This window comes from Coffea arabica, chromosome 6c (genome assembly GCF_036785885.1).
Source record: "Coffea arabica cultivar ET-39 chromosome 6c, Coffea Arabica ET-39 HiFi, whole genome shotgun sequence".
Taxonomy (NCBI): domain Eukaryota; kingdom Viridiplantae; phylum Streptophyta; class Magnoliopsida; order Gentianales; family Rubiaceae; genus Coffea; species Coffea arabica.
Window position 1 is genome coordinate 22075472 of NC_092320.1, and position 17738 is coordinate 22093209.

Consider the following 17738-nt stretch of genomic DNA (forward strand, 5'->3'; position numbering starts at 1 on the left):
AATTGTGAAGTACCAAATTAAGACATGCCTTATACCACTGACAATGGCTCTTGAAGGAGCTTGATAAAGCAATTGGTGTCTTGATCTTCCATCCCCAAGCACTCTATATTATTTATTTTAGTGTGAAATAAAGAAATAACAATGAGGACAAGTCTCCGCGAGTATCCGCTCCACGGGGGACAAATGAAGCAAGAAAAAAAACTGTTGGAATATGCAACTTCTTTGCAGATTTTCTAGCACTAGGATAAATAAAATAGTTGTTGAATAAATCTAATTTAGGAGTTGTTCCATATTTTTAGTATTTGGTTATTTCTAGCTTGTTAGAATTTTCAAAATTTTGTTAAGATTGTTTAGGAGATTTTTTTAGCAGAAGATTGTGTTGAGTTGTTAACGAGTATTTTATGGTTAAGATTTGTTAGGAGATATTTGTGATTGTTTTGTTATTCTACCTCTATAAAAGGGAAAATTGATGAATGAAAAGTAAGCGATTATTTTGCAACACTAGTTAAGGTGTGTTGTTTCTTAGTTTACATCATAAAAAACCAACAAAGTGGTATCAAGAGCCTATATCTTAATGGCTTGTGTTATTTTTTGAGAGTGAGTGCATTCGATCCTTTATCAGTTCAAAGTCATGACAGGAAGGAATATTTTGTCAAATGCTTCAACTTTTAGTAGTAAAACTTACTAAATTTGGGCCATTAGATTTTGGACTTATTCAGTAGTCAATAATCTTTGACTTACTTAAGGAGGAAACAAATTTTGTTTCCTCACTATTTGAATAACCAATAGATACACAAATTAGAAACCATAGAATTGCAATTAGATAGACATCCAAGGCCAACATTCACGTATCATTTTTTTATACCATTTTTCAAAAGGATAATGGCTTATAATTTGATTGAGAATAAATTATTCTCAATTAAAATGAAAAGGAAAAGTTTTACTATTAAAATGAAAAAGAAAAGTTTTACTATGAATTGGTCAGATTTTGACAATTCTAAAATGAAACATGATGAAATTAAGAATTCAAATACTGATAAAATTTAAGGGGAGATCATTGATAAGTCGTTCAAAGGAGCCGATATTGTGAGGATTCATGAAAAATTCAAGGATGATGATGATGATGATAAAATTTGTGAAGATCCACATAGAAGTTTTAGGACTTGTTTTTATATGTATCTCATAATAAGCATTTTATATGTTATATATTTTCTTTATAGGTTCAAATATCGTAGAAGAGTGTTCCACTTTAAACCTATAAGAAGCTATTTGGATACATCAAAAAAGCCACCTTTTATTTAGAGTTTGGCATAAGAAACCAAAAGAAGTGGTTTGCTGCAAAGCTAATCTTCAACTTGCATAAAAATTAAAAATAAGAAATTTATTACAAGCCTAATCATCAGTTGTAGAACTTCTTACAAAAGTCTAGACCAAAATAAGGTTCAAAGATTAAAGAAGACAATTCAAAATCTGCAGCAAATATAAAAAGGAGGAGTGTCGGAATATGCAATTTCTCTGCAAATTTTTCTAGATTTTCTAGCACTAGGACAAGTAAAATAGTTGTTGAACAAATATAATTATTAGGAATTGTTCCACATTTTTTGTATTTGGTTATTTCTAGTTTGTTAGAATTTTGTTAAGATTGTTTAGGAAATTTGTTAGTAGAAGATTATGTTAAGTTGTTAACAAATATTTTTGGTTAAGATTTTTTAGGAGATATTTGTAGTTAGTTTGTTATTCTACCTCTATAAAATAGGAAATTGATGAATGAAAAGGAAGCCATTTTTTACAACATTAACTAAGGTATTGTTTTTTAATTTATACCCTTAAAAACCAACAGAAATGCAGGGCAGAAACAGGGATGGGAGAGAAAATTTTCCCCCTTCCTTCGCCCCTTACCCTGCTTCAAATTAGTTCCCCATTCCAAATTAGTATTATATATATATATATATAGATATAACCTATTAATACATATATCCTAAGCTTCCTTTTACTCTTACTTATTAGGGTTATTATCATTTTACCCCCTTAAACTATATCACTACTATCAGTTTATCCCCTAACATTATCTTTTAATCACTTTACCCCCATAAGTAATTCAACTTAACATGTTAAGAAATTTTGGACAAAAATACCCTTTTATTTTATAGTATTATTACATTGTTATTATCAATTTATTTGTTTAGATTATAGTGATACAATCACTTTAGTTCCTAATATTATTTTCTAGGCATTTTACCTCATCGTTAATCTAACTAGTGTGGTCAAAAAATTTTAAATATATTTACCCTTTTTATATATAATTAAAATAAAAAGTTGGAATGGTTATTCTTTTTTTTCACTTTAAGAGATTGAAAAACATAAAAATAAAAGGATTTTCTCAAATTTCTTTTTTCACACTTATTACTACTAGGAAAAGAAAATGGGATAGAAAAGAAGAAGAGAGAAATTAGATTTTGCAAAGAAAGAAATTAAAGAAAAGTCTAACATTATCGTATTACATTAAGGTTGTTGAGATTAGGATTAGAATTTGGTAGTAAACAGAAAAGTGAAATAATTTTAAAATAATAAAAGTATTTAATTCTTTCTTATTTGTAATTTTTAAAAAAAGAATTGAGCTCTCTCCCTCTTTTTATTCTTTTTTTATATTAATAAGATTGCCAAGAATAAAGAAATTAATACTTTGACTTTTTTCTTAATATTTAAAAGGAGAAGAGCCACTCTAAAATTTTTTATTATTTTTATTATGCAAAGAGGATGGTATTTTCTTCTAAAATTTTTTAACTTGCTAAGTTGGTTTATTGGTAGGATAAATTATCTAAAACATAACTCTAGGGAATAAATTGATAATGAGACTATAGTTTATGGGGGTAAAGTGATAATAATTTTAAAGGTTAAACATGTCTTTTTACTTTAATTAACAAACACCGTTAAGTTTAACCGTTAGTCTTGGGGATAAAGTGACTAAAAGATAACGTTAAAGGGAAAATTGATGGTGGCACCAAACGTTAAAAGGGTAAAATGATAATAACCCTACTTATTATTAGTAAATTTATCCTCAGATACATAAATTTAATCAAAGAGAAAAAAAAGGTTAAAACTTGTTTCAACTAACTACTAAATCACCAAGAAAGTTCACTTCATCTAATACAGTGATCACTCACAAGTCTATTACAATATAGTTTGTTGCTTAATTTGGTACATTAATGACTAACAATTCTATTAGAAAACTAAGAGGTAAAACAATCGCATAAAAAGTGCTAAGCATTGGTTGACACTGGCCCTGCTTTAGACTAAAAGAATACTGGTAAATAGCAAAACACACACCAATACTCTCAAACACACTATCAGTAATTATACCCTTTTTCTTGTAAATTTTATTTTGTCAACATAAAAGGAGTATTTGAAAATGTTTCAAATAATTCTAAGACTTTAGAAATGCATATATACTTCTTCTGTTTTTTTGAAGTCTTACAGTGTTTCATTATATTTTACAGGTTGAAATTTACAGCCACGAGTGTCCAGGGGCAGCAAGGCGAGGTGGGCATGGGTGCACAGGTGGCGGGGGATGGAGCAATCGCGGGGGAAGTCATCCCTCGCCCCACTCCCAACCGATTACCATCCCTGGTGAAATAAGACAAACTCGGGCAAGTGGAGAGAAAAACCAAAGTCTATGTTTAAATGTACAAGTCACCCGTCCTACCATTGGTCAGTAATAAGGTTTCTTAATTCTTCTTCTTAGGTGAGATGATGATACGATGAATCAGTAATTACAAGAACGTATGAACATAGTCAAAATCGTTTATATATCAATTAGGTAAAGCTCCATAATATAAGGATAAGCTCACTAATCATGTATAAGATTCATAACTTCGTTGAAAATTTCTCTGATCCATGAGTTTGATCATCGTACCTTGAACTTATCTATATATGTGCTATAGTTTCTCCTTTAAATATTTGGGATTTAACATAGAATACGTCTTTTGTAAATTAACAGTGTCTACACTGTCATGTATTATGAATCGAACGATGATAATATATATATATATATATATACTGTCAATATATATAAGATTTACTCATAAAAATATTTCAAAAAATATCACTTGTTTAGGATGATTAAGGTTGGTCATAAGAACTGGAGATTCCTCAATAATTCAGTTGCAGCTGTAAACAGGCAATAATTATGCGCTGTACTGGCAAGCTAATTCACATTTCAATAATGAGTATACGCTAGAGTACCAAAATTTTTCCCCCATCTATGCAAGCATATTCGCACAGCGATTTGCCTCTATACACAAATGTCTAATTTGGACTTGCTGAAATCTAATAAGTAAAGCCCAACACTCGCTAAGTACAGGAGCGAGATCATGTCTGATTTGATTAGTTTCTTTCAAAAGCAACAGCAAATTTTTACAATCAAATTCAATGATTAACTTATTAATGTTAAGAAGCTGTCGCAGTTCGAGACCATCTCTTAGTCCCCAAGATTCAGCCATAAGATTTGTCATTTGACCCAAATTTCTTGCAAAGCCCTTAATCCAGCCTCCACTAGCATTTCTAATTAGCAAGTTTGGTCACAGGAGAGTTTCTTTGTGTTTAATTCACTGGCAGATCCATAGGGGGTGGGGAGGGGTAGCTAGCTCCAAGATTTTGGATATCCTTCTGCATCTCTTTAAAGTATTAATAAGTTTTCAGTTTCATCCTTGTAAAAATTATAGTATGCTCCAAAATTTTTGGAAAAATATAAAAGTATCCCCTCAAGTGTACATCTTTCATGGTATTGCCCTCCCACCCGTCCACCCTCAACTCTCAATCTCTAGGTCTGCTAGTGTTTTAATGACTACTTTAGGCGTTGCCATATCTTTCTATAGCCATTTGATTCCTAGAACATAATTCTGATTTTCTCAAAAATTAAAAATATAAAATCAGAAAAATCTTAAGTGTGATTGCCTTTTGCAAAAGGCCTCATCGAGGTTCTGTAGGCATATTGGTTACGTAAGGCTTTGCAAGCTTTTGTTGAAAGCTTTTGTTTCATTTTATTTTATTCTTGATAGTTCCATTTCTTCTGTATTTTTGCAGTAGTCCATATTAAATTTGGTTTTTCAGTATCAGCTGCTAAGAACATATTAAAAATGGTTGATTTCCGCGAGTACTACAAGGACATCTTGGCTTTCTTAGAAAAAAAATACAGTAACCAGCACCCTATATATTAAAACCTACTAGGTATACGGATTAAAAAACAATTAACACAAGAAATTACCACATCAAATAGCGGATTATCAAATTATAAGAGCTACCTGAACTTGGTCTACTTAGAAAAGATTGATTAAAAATTGCTTATGCATTATGTGTAACACAATTCAACCGGTTGTATAGGGACAAGTTCAATGCCACCATAAGTATAAATCCACAAAAATTGTTACATTATGCATGGTGTGTGACACATAGTACTTTAATTTCACCTTCGAACCTGATGGCTAACAAATTTATGAACAATTTCTCTGCTAGCTCTTTGATTGAAATGCTCAAATGTGTTTACCTGTTCAAGCTCAAATTCACCTTGGTTGTTCTCGGCAAAATCACCAGAATAATTTCATATGTACAAGAAAATTACAATTTTCGTTCTTGCCAACAGTTTTAATAACAATAAACCCAAAACCCCCCACTTAGACGAGTTACAATAAATTTGTTTTCCGTTGTTTATATCTAGAGCAAAATGCTCCAATTGCCCTCAAACTATTACAAAATTTAACTTTTGCCCTTCAACTATAAATTGATAAGTCTTAGCCTTCTAATTAATTAAAACATATTATTCTAGTTCTTCCATCAACTTGAGTCATTATGTCTAACAAAGCTATAGAATTCATGAGATAGGCAAAATACCGCAGTGGCTCTCGAACTATTATAAAGTTTAACTTTTGGCCCTCTAATTATTAACTGATAAGTTTTAGCTCTCCAACTAATTACAAATGTATAATGCTAACCATTCTGTCAACTTGAGTCGTTATGTCGAATAGAAACATCCATTGATAAAGAATTCGAGATGTACCCAACCACCTATTATTTCACAAATCAAGAAGGTTTAGATGTAGTGATATAAAGTTCGAAGGAACCTCACCAAAGAATTGATTATTTGAGACATTTAGAAAGTTCAAGTTTGAAAGAGAACCAAGACTTATTGGAATATTCCCAAAAATGAATTGTATGATAGATTTATGTCATTAAGAGAAGCACATGATTCTAATGAACCTGGTACAACATCAGAAAATTGAGTTAAATTTCAAATGGAGACAACTCCATTTTTTCAGGTTGCCTATCCTAGCTTGAATTTCTCTGTTTAGGGTTTTGGACTTTCAATTGATTTTGGTCAAGTTCAACAATTGGAGATTTGATAAATTAGTTTATGAATCAAATGGAGGTAAAACAATTTTACCCTAACACATGTCATGTGAAGACAAAAATGCCCCTCGATTATGCCCCTGCATATGTGGTCATGTTTCTGTTCAACATAATGACTCAAGTTGAAGAAAGAGTTAGGATTATATAATATTTTAATTAGTTGGCGGGGTAAATTTTATCAATTAATAGTTGGAGGGTCAAAAGTTGAACTTTATTATAGTTTGAATGCCATTACTATGCATGTCGTGCTGTTTCTGTCAAACATAATGACTCAAGTTAACAAAAGGCCTGGAATTATATGTTTTAATTAGTTGAAGAGTTGAAACTTATCAGTTAATAGTTGGAGGGTCAAAAGTTAAATTTTGTAATAGTTTGAGAGCCATCGGGGCATTTTGCCCTTATATCTCTAATGAGACTTGCATCACTTGCTTCAAATAATTTGTCCGTAAAATCAACAATTGACGGCCCAATAAGTAATATTATTAACTGAGGAGTCTTGAGACTTTAGTCCAAGATCATCTAACTCCCGGTTGGTAAATCAACAGCATTTAAAACAATTTTTTAAAAAGTGAAACTACATCAAAGAAGTGAATAAAAGCAAGAGAAGGTGCAGAACCCACATATTAGGGTTCTAATAATAATCAATGCATGCAGGATTACAAAATCGAAGGGATATAACAAACACTCAAAATATAGGTGGGAGATAAGAAAATAATCAACTCACAACATTATTGAAATATCAAATAATGAAGGAAGTTACACCACAATAGAAAACTTGACAAACTCTTCTAGATTCTTTATAAAAAAATCTTAAATAATGTCCTATTTATAATCTACCAAACTTGTTAGGAAAGAAACCAACTACTTAAGAAATTATCAAATAAAATACAAATTCCTAAATCACACAACTAATAAAAACCTATTTCCAATAAAACTAATAAATAAATACTTCTAGGCATAGTTATTAAACTCGGCCCGGCCCGAAGGTTCGACCGGTCAACCCGGTGAACCGGCCACTGAGCCGGGCCGGTTCGCTAATTGGATCGTTTTGACAAATAAATCGTTGACTTTTCAACGGACCGGTGGTTCAACCGGTCAAACCCGGAGAACCGTCCGGTTTTATAGGAAACCGGGTTTGCATGTGTTAAAAATGTTTGAAAGATGCTGGAGTGAAGCTTCGAACCAACGACCTCTTGTATTGAAGAAAATGCAACAACCGCTACACCAACAACTCACTTGTTTATCATTTGGTCTTTTTTTATATTATATATTAGACTTATTCTTATTTTAATTTTCCAAAACATAATTTATTTGGAATCTTTTAATAAATTTTATTACTCCCGAGACTCTATAAATTATGAAATGAATTTAAAAAATAACATATCACATAATTCATTCTAAAGGCAAATATTGTTCCTAATAATTCTTTGCATTTAAAATTCATAAATAAACTAGATAATTATACTTAGATAAAATTTTATTCTTGAAATTTGATGGATTACTAATTGCATTTAGGTTTTGTTAATTCTTATAAGAATTAATGATTCTATAATAAATTAGACTAATTGAGCATTTACTATGACATAATTTATTATAGTTTTAACCGTATCAAAAATTATGAAACATAATATTTAAATATATTTCGTGACCCAGCGGTTGAACCACTCACCCACTGGTTGAACCAGTAACCTGTTCACCAACCTCTTTCGCCGGGTTCCCCTCCGGGCCGGGTTTAATAACTATGCTTCTAGGTTTGGTTTAGTTTGCCAACATTGCCTCTCTTGAACCAAACTTTTCATTGATATAGATCCAACACCATCTCAAACAACAATTTCTATGCAAATCTCTGTCGTAGTATGGCTGACATGCAACTCTATCTTATTACCAGTTATTAACTTTATTTTTACATGTGGTAGTGGACGCACTTTGTATTTCACAAAAAATTTCTAAATAATTTCTTTTTGATCAAAGTATTCACTCATACAAACCCATTCATCACTAGATTCACCATATTTATCATCAATGTAAGTACCCAAGAATACAAAATCATAGATTATTCTCTTGCCAGAATTATCAACACCAAATAATTCAAAATAACCACTATCACAATCATTTTAAATTTTTATACTGTCAATCAACTCTTTTGGAGCAAAATATTTTTGAACTCTGATGAAATCTGTATCTATCAAATCAAATATCTTTCCATCATCTTGAAGAGAGTCCAAATCAATAAAATTTTCAACAATTGTTACATACCAAATCAAACTTTTCTTCTTCCTTTATCAAGTTACCACATTGTTTTTTTTTTTTTTAAATTCATCACTCCCAATTTTTTCAAATAAGGTATGTAAATCAAAACTATCAACTGATTCAAAATTTTTAATATCACTCATATCATCAACAAATCTATCATTCTTAAAATCCACAAACCAATACCAACAACCAAACTTCAAGTTGAAAGTATAATTTTTCTCAATCGTCTACAAAACATAGTAAATATCCTTCTAAAATCTCCAAGGTATTTTGGTACGACGCACAAAAGTTTTGTAAATACTTTCTGCCATTGTTTTATGCATCACTTGAAAGAATAATTGTACCTTCTTCTTGAAAACATATTTTGGCAACTCACTTACATCAATCTAATAAAGAATATCATCCAAATTACATTGTTTGAATTTTTCACCATCAATCAAATCTCTATAATATTCTGCCATATTTAACAATTCATATACCTAAATAAAATTTTCTTTCCCTTCTATCAAATTTTCCTGACCTCCTTGGTTGATTGATCAATCAAATTATTTAATCTGACAACCTGCAGCAATCAACAAATATGACAAGATTCCTCTCCTATCTCTGTTTTCACACCTACAACAATCTAATAATTTTTAGACCAATCTTATTGTCAAATTCGTCACCAACTACACAGTTCAAGACCAACTTTGTGGTCTAACTCAATTAACTAAATATTTTTTGGCAACTTTGTGCCTAATTCTTTGACAATGGAAATGCTTAGGACTAACCTCATAGTCTAGCTCTGATACCAAAAACCCAAATTTTAGAGTTCTAATAATAATCAATGTGTGTAGAGTTACAGAATTGAAGAAATAAAACGAACACTCAAAATATATGTAAGAGAGAAGAAAATAATCAACTCACAATATTATTAAAATTTCAAACAATGAAGAAAGTCACACCACAATAGAAAATCTGACAAACTGTTCTAGACTCTCTCTGAAAAAAACATCCTAAATAATGTCCTATTTATAATCTATTAGACTTGTTAGGAAAGAAACCAACTACATAAAAAATTACCAAATAAAATAAAAATTCCGAAAACACACAACTACTAAAAATCTGACTCCAATAAAACTAATAAATAAATAAACAAATACTTTTAGACGATTTAGTTTGTCAGTAGAAGGCAATCAATAGGAATTTTGCTTCTGGATGATGTAAATGCCCCAAGAAGACCCCTTAGAAAAATCCAAATTACATTGAAAACTTAAAATGATGTATAATGAAGTAGAAAGGTGAGGAATTGCATATTTGGACTCCTAGAACAGGTTTTGGTGGGTAATTGTACCTGATTTTGGCAAGAACACAATTTAATGCATGCCTGAAAATGGTTGCCCGAAAACTTCAATCAATTGATGTCCCAAAGTATAGTGTACCGCACTAAGTGCAACAACTAAAATTTATGCTTTGCGGGGTTGACAAAGAAAGGAAGAACCGAAAAAAAAAAAGAAGCTCAAGATGATGTTGATGAATGGACAAATTTACACTGTCGAATACATTGAAACAGTAGAGATGTAAGTCAGTTACCTGATAGAGCAGTTTTATTGGCAAATTCTTTAACCCTGTAAGAGTACAACAATGTCTTCAGGCTAATATTAATTTAGTGTTGGATATACAGCTAAATCTATGGTACCCTGACGGGACTATAGAATCTCTCATAATTTTTTTTTTTTTGACAGAAAGGGAGGAATTAGTTATGAAGAGTAAATTTGAAGCTCTACTAGATTACCATTTCTATTATTTTCAATCACTGCACTCACACTGTTTCTTGATCTCCATTTTATTCTTCCACAGAGCTTCCACCACGTATTTGTGGAGTAGGCTGCTGCTATTCCCAGAAGATAGATTGTTATCACAAAACTCCATGCAACAACTGCAACATTACCAGGTCTTTGTTTTGTAGACTCTGGTGTGACAAAGGCTACTGATATTCCATAACTCAATAGAATTGAAGTTGCAGTTAACCACATGACGCCATTCAAGATCCGCATGAAGACCCTGCGCCTGAAGGGAAGCCCACTGATAAGCAGCGAGATTGTGCCCAGAGATGAAACAAATGCAATGGTGTTAAAACTAATGAAAAATCGATAAAACTGAATCTTGTGATAAGCCATGATGGATTGTCCTGCATCATGTGCATTATTTAGTGAAGGATTTTCTTGAGAATGTTCTGTTTGATCATCTTGCCAAACTCCTCCAGGGGGGTTTATCCCAGCTTGGAAAGCCATATTTGCAATAAGGGATGCCACTACCATTAGTGCTTTAATTTTCTGTTCCAGCCACTTTACTTGATCAAAATTTGATTGCTGATTTGTGATTTCATCAGCTGTTAAGGCATCTGCTTGTCGAAGAGACTTTTCGATCTCCTTTTGCCTATCCTTGGGATTCTGTGGAACCATGTTCAATGCTGTCTGCCCTTTTGCATTCCTAGCATTGAGTTCTATTCTGGTAGTAAGCAAGTAATTGATGATCTGCCGCAAGCACAATATCAGCATTAGACAAATGCTACAATTAGGTTTAATTAATTAGTATTCTCCTTTGTTATCGATAGAGTGAATAGCAAAATATCCTGAAATTCCTGCATTTAAGGATGGAAATTAAGGTCCTTGGATAGAAGCTAATCACTGAAGTCTATGATCGGTTTAATCTGCTAAAATTCTAGTAAAAATTGCATTACAATATTCAAGTAAAAACGGCTTACGAAGAATAAGGATTAGACTAGTGTTATGATGCCAATTGTTTTTACTTTTTGTCAGAAAAACTCCAATTCTCAGTACTTCATTTAGGCCAAGCCCCTGCAAACACAGGAGGTAGGAATTTCATCAATCTACTCTATACTATCCCCCACCTTTCTTGCATACAACCTAAACAATGTGCAACCTTAAGAGAACTTTTATGAAGCCAATTTTGAATGACATTCTTCCGACACTATTGGGTAATGACTTGAGAAATTGTTGGCAAAATTGTTTATTTTAAAAAAAAAATACGGGTGGACGGCAACATTATGAACCTCAAAATAAAACGAACTCACTCCAGTTTATAACCTCTAATTTGTGACACTACCAATTTCAATTTCAGACACATTGTACCTGAAAGTTGTTGATTTGTTGCATTTTAGGCCAATCATTGACAATGTTAAGAAAATTACTAAAATTTCATGTGTGCACACCATGCACCACCATACTTATCCCCACCTATACCTCTCATTGCCATCACCAACCCCATTTCTATCTCTCACTATCACCCCCTCCCACCTCACCCTCTCTTCTCTCCATTTCTTCCTCCTCCTTTTCTCTCCCCTCATCTCTCCTTCCTACCCCCATTCCCCTGCCACCCCTTTTTTCTCCCTCTCCTCTCTTCCCTTACATAGAGATGTAACTTAATCAACGTACTTCACTAGGGCTCATGGGTAGCTCGTCGAAGACTCGACTCAAATTCAGTATTGATCAATTGCAAGTTGAGTTCGACTTACTTAATCGAGTCGATTTCGAGTAGAAAAAATCAAATCTCGAGTATCCATCGAGCTTTATTGAGTAATGTATTTATAATATAATTTTTAATTATTTATTATAAAATTATAAAATTTACTTTAAAAAATCAAGTTTGAAAACTCAATTAAACTCGATTAAACTCAACTTGGTCAAATTCAAACTCGAGCACGAGTTCAATTTTGAAGAATTAGACAAGTTTGAGCGCAAGATTTTTTTTCGAATAGAGATTGAGTAGCGCACTACTTGAACTTGACTCGACTTGATGGCAAACCTACCCTAGCCCTTACTCCCTTTTTCCATCTTTCAAACTTGGTTGAGCAAATAGATTGAGTCGAATTAAAACACGCGACTATATCAGGGGTGGCGGTGGGACCGGGGAAAGAGGATGTGGCGGGCAGCAAGGAAGGGGGAGAGAGTAGTGGAGAAGGGAATTGGTGAGAATGGGGAAAAGAGAGGGAGAGAGATAGCAAGGAAGGGAGAATGAGGAGAGGGGAATTCGAGCTACGAGGGACAGAGGAAAGAGAGCAGTGGAGGAGCTACATAGGATTGAGTGTGGGCAATTACCCATCCTCAAATTTAATAAAATTATATAATGGCCTTGAAAATTTTCAAGATTTTTAAGTTTGCACCGCATTTGCACCCCTGAATTTCATAAAATTTTCTCTTTTAGTTGCATTGTCTCCCTTAAATTTTTTTTAAAAAATTCTTTTCTCTATATAGATTATCCTTTAAAGTTGTATATATTACCCCCCTTATTGTACATTCACCCATAAAAAATAAGATACTTTATTGATTACCTCTAACAAAAATTTTGGACCTATTCCAAGTTAAATATTAATGATGCTTGTATGGGAGAAAAGGGTTTGACTTTTTAAATCAAAGTACATAGGATATTTCTTATATAGATCTAAGAGTATGATTTATGCCAAAGTTGACCATTGCATCCCCTCACCACAAGCTCTGCTATTGAAAGAGAGGAAAGGGGTACTGGGAAAAAGGGAGAGAGGTGTTGGGTAAGGGGGCGGTGGGGGGGTGACGGGAAAGTGGTGGGGAGGAATAGCGGGAAAGGGAGAGAGAGGAGGAAGGAGGAGGGAAGGAGAAGTGGTGGTGGCAACCAAAGGCAGGGGAGAGGAGAGGTGGTGGGGGCGGCTACAGAAGGCAGTGCAAAGAAGAAGCAAAAGGAGGGGGTGGTGACTGCTCGTAGGTGTCGTGATCAGGATGGCGCGTGAAGGTAACAGAGTTCTACAATAATCTGTAAAAACTCTTAAAGACACAGAAAAAAAAATCTTAAAATTTTAGACAAACACTTGAAAACACACCATTCAAATGGAGCAAAAGTCATAATTGGACATGTTTGTGCCTCTATATTTAGAAAACACAAAAACTTTGTTTGTTTATGCAAAGACAAAACACAACGAAAACAATATGATTTGCGGGCACCTAAAATAATATGATGATAGTGTCGTACCTCAATTTGCTTGCCAATAACAGCCAAATGCAATATTGTAAGGCCATCACCATCCGTCTGGTTCAAGAATTCATCATCATCCACAGCCTCCACCAACTTCTTCAATGCCTCTAACTGATGATACTTCACACACAAATGCAAGATGGTCTCCCCACGTTTTGTCTTTTCTCGAGCAGCAAAAGGCCTTGCATCAACCAACACTTCGAACACTTCAATTTTGCCTTTGATGGCAGCAATATGAAGAGGGTTCCTGCCATCTTGATCAGAATCGAAACACCTTTCAGGATCAACACTTACCAATGCTTCAACAATTCTCAATTGACCTCTAGCTGATGCCAGGTGAAGGGACGACCATTTTTGACGTGAATCTTCAAGGTTCCCCAATAGCTCAGGATTATGATCCAAAATCGCTTCAACAAATTTTTCATGCCCTCGATTTATTGCTATATGTAAAGGGTTGTTGTAATTGAAACAAGCAAGAGAAACTCTATCAAGAACTAGTTTGTCTTCTTGAAGCAACTCATGCAGAGTGTTTTCATTTCCCTCAAAGGCAGCACCATAAAGCCTTTTCTCCATCTCCAACCTCTCCATACCTGTTCATAAATAATTTATTTCTCTTGTAAATTGTGATTATGCAAGCCCAAATGTTATATAGTTCTACGCAAAAGCTGTCAAATCAATTCTCATCAAGTCCTTCTCACTCCGTTATTTTATTTTCCCTTGACGAAGACTAATCAAGGTTTACTTTTATTGTTCCAGAGTAGTTTCAACTTTCAATCGAAGTGCCGGCCATGATAGACCCACTCAAGCGTGTGAGGGTGTTATGACTTGTGCGTAGGGTTGACATTGGACGAAGGTGGGGCTTAGATTGTCTATTTTTGAGTATGGATCTATGCATATAATTTAATTATCTGGACGAAGGACATTCTGTGGGACATCAAAAACGTGTTCTCCTGACTAATTAAACAATGTAAGTCAGAACTTAGAATTGCATTTATTCATTCTTAATCAACATAACACGTACTTGCCAGTTAATTTCCATTTCTTCTTTCTTCATAATGTTTTCGAGGGATTTTTAACTGAGCTTTTTTTTTTGTTATGAGCATAACTGATAAAGTGACAGAAACTATAACCCATTAATTATTTCTAGTGCAAAATATTTTATGCGTATATCACACCAAATTTGAGACAATGATGTTAAGCATATAGGAGACATGTATACAAAAGAGAAGAAACATACACACACATATATGTATATGTGCACACGTGTGTGTGTATATATGTACACACACATATATATATTGGAAATTAGTGATATGAATAAATATAGATAAAAAGAAAGAAGAAAAAGAATATTTAATTAAGTTGAGATTCTAGAACTAAGAAATCTTGGGTTTAAATTCCTCTTCCCTTTCTCCACTTCTTAAATGTCACCTTTCCCCTACTAGAAAACAAAAATGTATTTTATTAACCTTTTTCATGTTCTTATTTTTCTATGTTCATAGTATACATCTAACACATATACGGTTTGATTAGCAACTTATTTTATCTTAAAATTCTGACTTCATTGTTTGAAATTATAAGGGAACTATAATCGATCAAACAACCAAAAATGGAGATAAAAGCAAAATAATTGACTAATGGCAATTTAATATTGAGCATTAGACATTGTTGAATTTCTATCAATTGCCCTGCTTTGACCATGTTTATTTTGAGGGAAGCAATTTTGATCCTTAATGTTTTGCTTATGTACTAAACCGGTACCAAATATTTCGAGCAAAACAAATCTAGTACTCAAATTTTTTAATTTAAAGAAAAACAGGACAATTGATGAAAAAATAAATAGTATTTGAAGGTCAATATCAAATTACCATTCTTTAACAGTGTTGACTTGGCATTTCTGGCCCCCTAATAGTTGGAATTTTGATCAATGTAGTCCCCCAGATTTCAATTAGTTATAATTGAGGTTTTAAGATAAAATTAAATGTGAATTGAACTAAACATATTGCAGATACAATCCAAAATCTCTAAATATATCAAGACATGAAAAAAATTAATAAAATTTATTTTGAGCATAAGTACAATTTTGTGGATAAAACTCATCAATAAAACTTATTTTTTAACAATAAAATACTTAACGTACTTGTGATATCTAAAAAACTATTTATTCAAAAATCCTTATAACAATCCCTAAAAGAACTTCAAATCGGCAGAGCAATTTTCTTTGGTCTAAAATGCGCTCTGCTTTGACAAATTAGTTTTAGTGAATTAAAATACACATACAATAAATAAAGCATCTAGTGTAGTAAGAAGAGAAAGTCAATTTTAATGCAACATTTTTATAACTACTACTACGTACCAAAATTCTAGCATTTACCAACATTTTTTGTAACTACAAAAAAAAAAAAAAGTGAGCATTTACCACACTTTCTTTTATCATAGTTCCCAATTCGTGTGCAAAAGTGACTTTTGACATGGTTTTAGCAACTATGATGTCAAAAAACTTTTTACCACACTTTTTTTTGCCACAGCAACAAATCACATGGTAATTATACTACTATTTGTCATGGTTGATTAATCGCTGTGTAAATAATTTACATTTATCACGGTTTACCCAATATGTGGTTAAATGGAATTACTTTTGTGATAGTTTTCATATGGTTTGCAATAAGTTTGCAATAAGTACATGTATTTCCTAATTAATTTGAATCTAGTTTTGAATTAGTTCTAGCTAATAATCAATAAATATCTTAATAAATATGGTGAATTTTTTGCACTTGAATGAACCAAATATATATATAATTAATTGAAATATGGGTGGAAGTAAACTAATTGTTAATTGAGCTATGTATGAAGGTCTATGATGAATTGGTTGAACAAATAAAAAAATAAATAGATTAATCATAAAAATTTTCAGTGGTGATTACTCTAAATAATATACTTTTGCACACATGTACATACAAATCAATATCTTAAATAGCTGGGTATGGTGTATATATTGCTAAGGGAAAATCGTCCAAAATGTCCCTCACATTTTGTAAAATAACTTTTTTCATCCCTCACTTTTAAAAGTGTAATTTTATATCCCTTACATATTCAAATCAGACAAATTTAGTCCCTAACTAGGTTTCCGATCATTTTTTGGCCGGAATCCATCATGTGCAAGGCACGTGATCATTTTTTAAGGGTAACTTTGTCAAATTATATTTTACATAATCTGATCTATAGTCCTCCATATTTTACAAAATAAATTTTTTCGTCCCTCACATTTTATAAAATGATTTTTTTCATCCCTCACATTTCACAAAATGAATTTCTCCATCCCTCACATTTCAAAAAATGAATTTTTCATTTCTCACTAATTATGTGTGTGAATACATTTTTTTAAACACATGTATATGTCTATTTGATTTTGCTTAATAATAATAGCATAAACACATGCATGTAATTGAGCCCAACTTATGGGCTATCTTCTCTTTTTGTATGATTATGACTAATATTTACCAATAGAATCTTAATTTGCATATTCTTATTGTATTTTGATCGAAAATAGCTTTATTGGCCAACTTGACAATGAATGCAAGATTATTTACTAACTAATACCAGATAAAATCAAATGATCACGTATAATATATGGTATTTGTATTGTTAAGTGAAATCTTTTTTTTTTTTTTTTTTTAGGTGTGTCCCGCAGGGAGTGGACCCCGCAGACTATTCACCACCCTCAGCAACTTGCTGGCAGCAAGGTTCGAACCAGGGACCTGAGGCTCCATTTTCAGCAACCTCAACCACCAGACCAAGCCCCTGAGGGCTGTTAAGTGAAATCAAATAGACACATACATATATTTATGCTATTCGTATTATTAAGCAAAATCAAATAGACATATACATGTGTTTAAACAAAATGTATTCACACACATATTTTTTTAGGGTTTCCCTCACATACATAATTAGTGAGGGATGGAAATATTTATTTTTTGAAATGTGAGAGTTGAAGAAATTCATTTTGTGAAATGTGAGAGATGAAAAATCATTTTATAAAATGTGAGGAACGAAAAAATTTGTTTTATAAAATGCGG

At 32.5% G+C, this 17738-nt stretch overlaps 1 protein-coding gene and 1 long non-coding RNA gene across 4 annotated transcripts; one reads left to right on the forward strand and one right to left on the reverse strand.

Annotated features, from left to right (window-relative positions):
* Window positions 1–6231: 6231 nt before the first annotated feature.
* LOC113691292 (uncharacterized) lies at window positions 6232–14457 on the reverse strand. Of its 3 annotated transcripts, none has more exons than XM_072053289.1 (3): window positions 13660–14457; window positions 10430–11171; window positions 6232–10262 (listed from the first exon to the last, which is right to left on the reverse strand). In XM_072053289.1, the coding sequence occupies exons 1-3, from the start codon at window positions 14248–14250 to the stop codon at window positions 10081–10083; spliced, it is 1515 nt and encodes a 504-aa protein (XP_071909390.1). In that variant the 5' UTR covers window positions 14251–14457; the 3' UTR covers window positions 6232–10080. The 3 variants fall into 3 exon arrangements, with proteins under 3 accessions (XP_071909390.1, XP_027065187.1, XP_027065186.1); XM_027209386.2 differs by having other exon boundaries at window positions 10216–10262; window positions 10461–11171; window positions 13660–14450; XM_027209385.2 differs by having other exon boundaries at window positions 10216–11171; window positions 13660–14448.
* Window positions 13873–17580, forward strand: LOC140008553 (uncharacterized). The gene is made up of 3 exons (XR_011815989.1): window positions 13873–13998; window positions 14419–14515; window positions 17341–17580. It is a non-coding gene; the product is annotated as an uncharacterized lncRNA (long non-coding RNA).
* The last annotated feature ends 158 nt before the right edge of the window (window positions 17581–17738 follow it).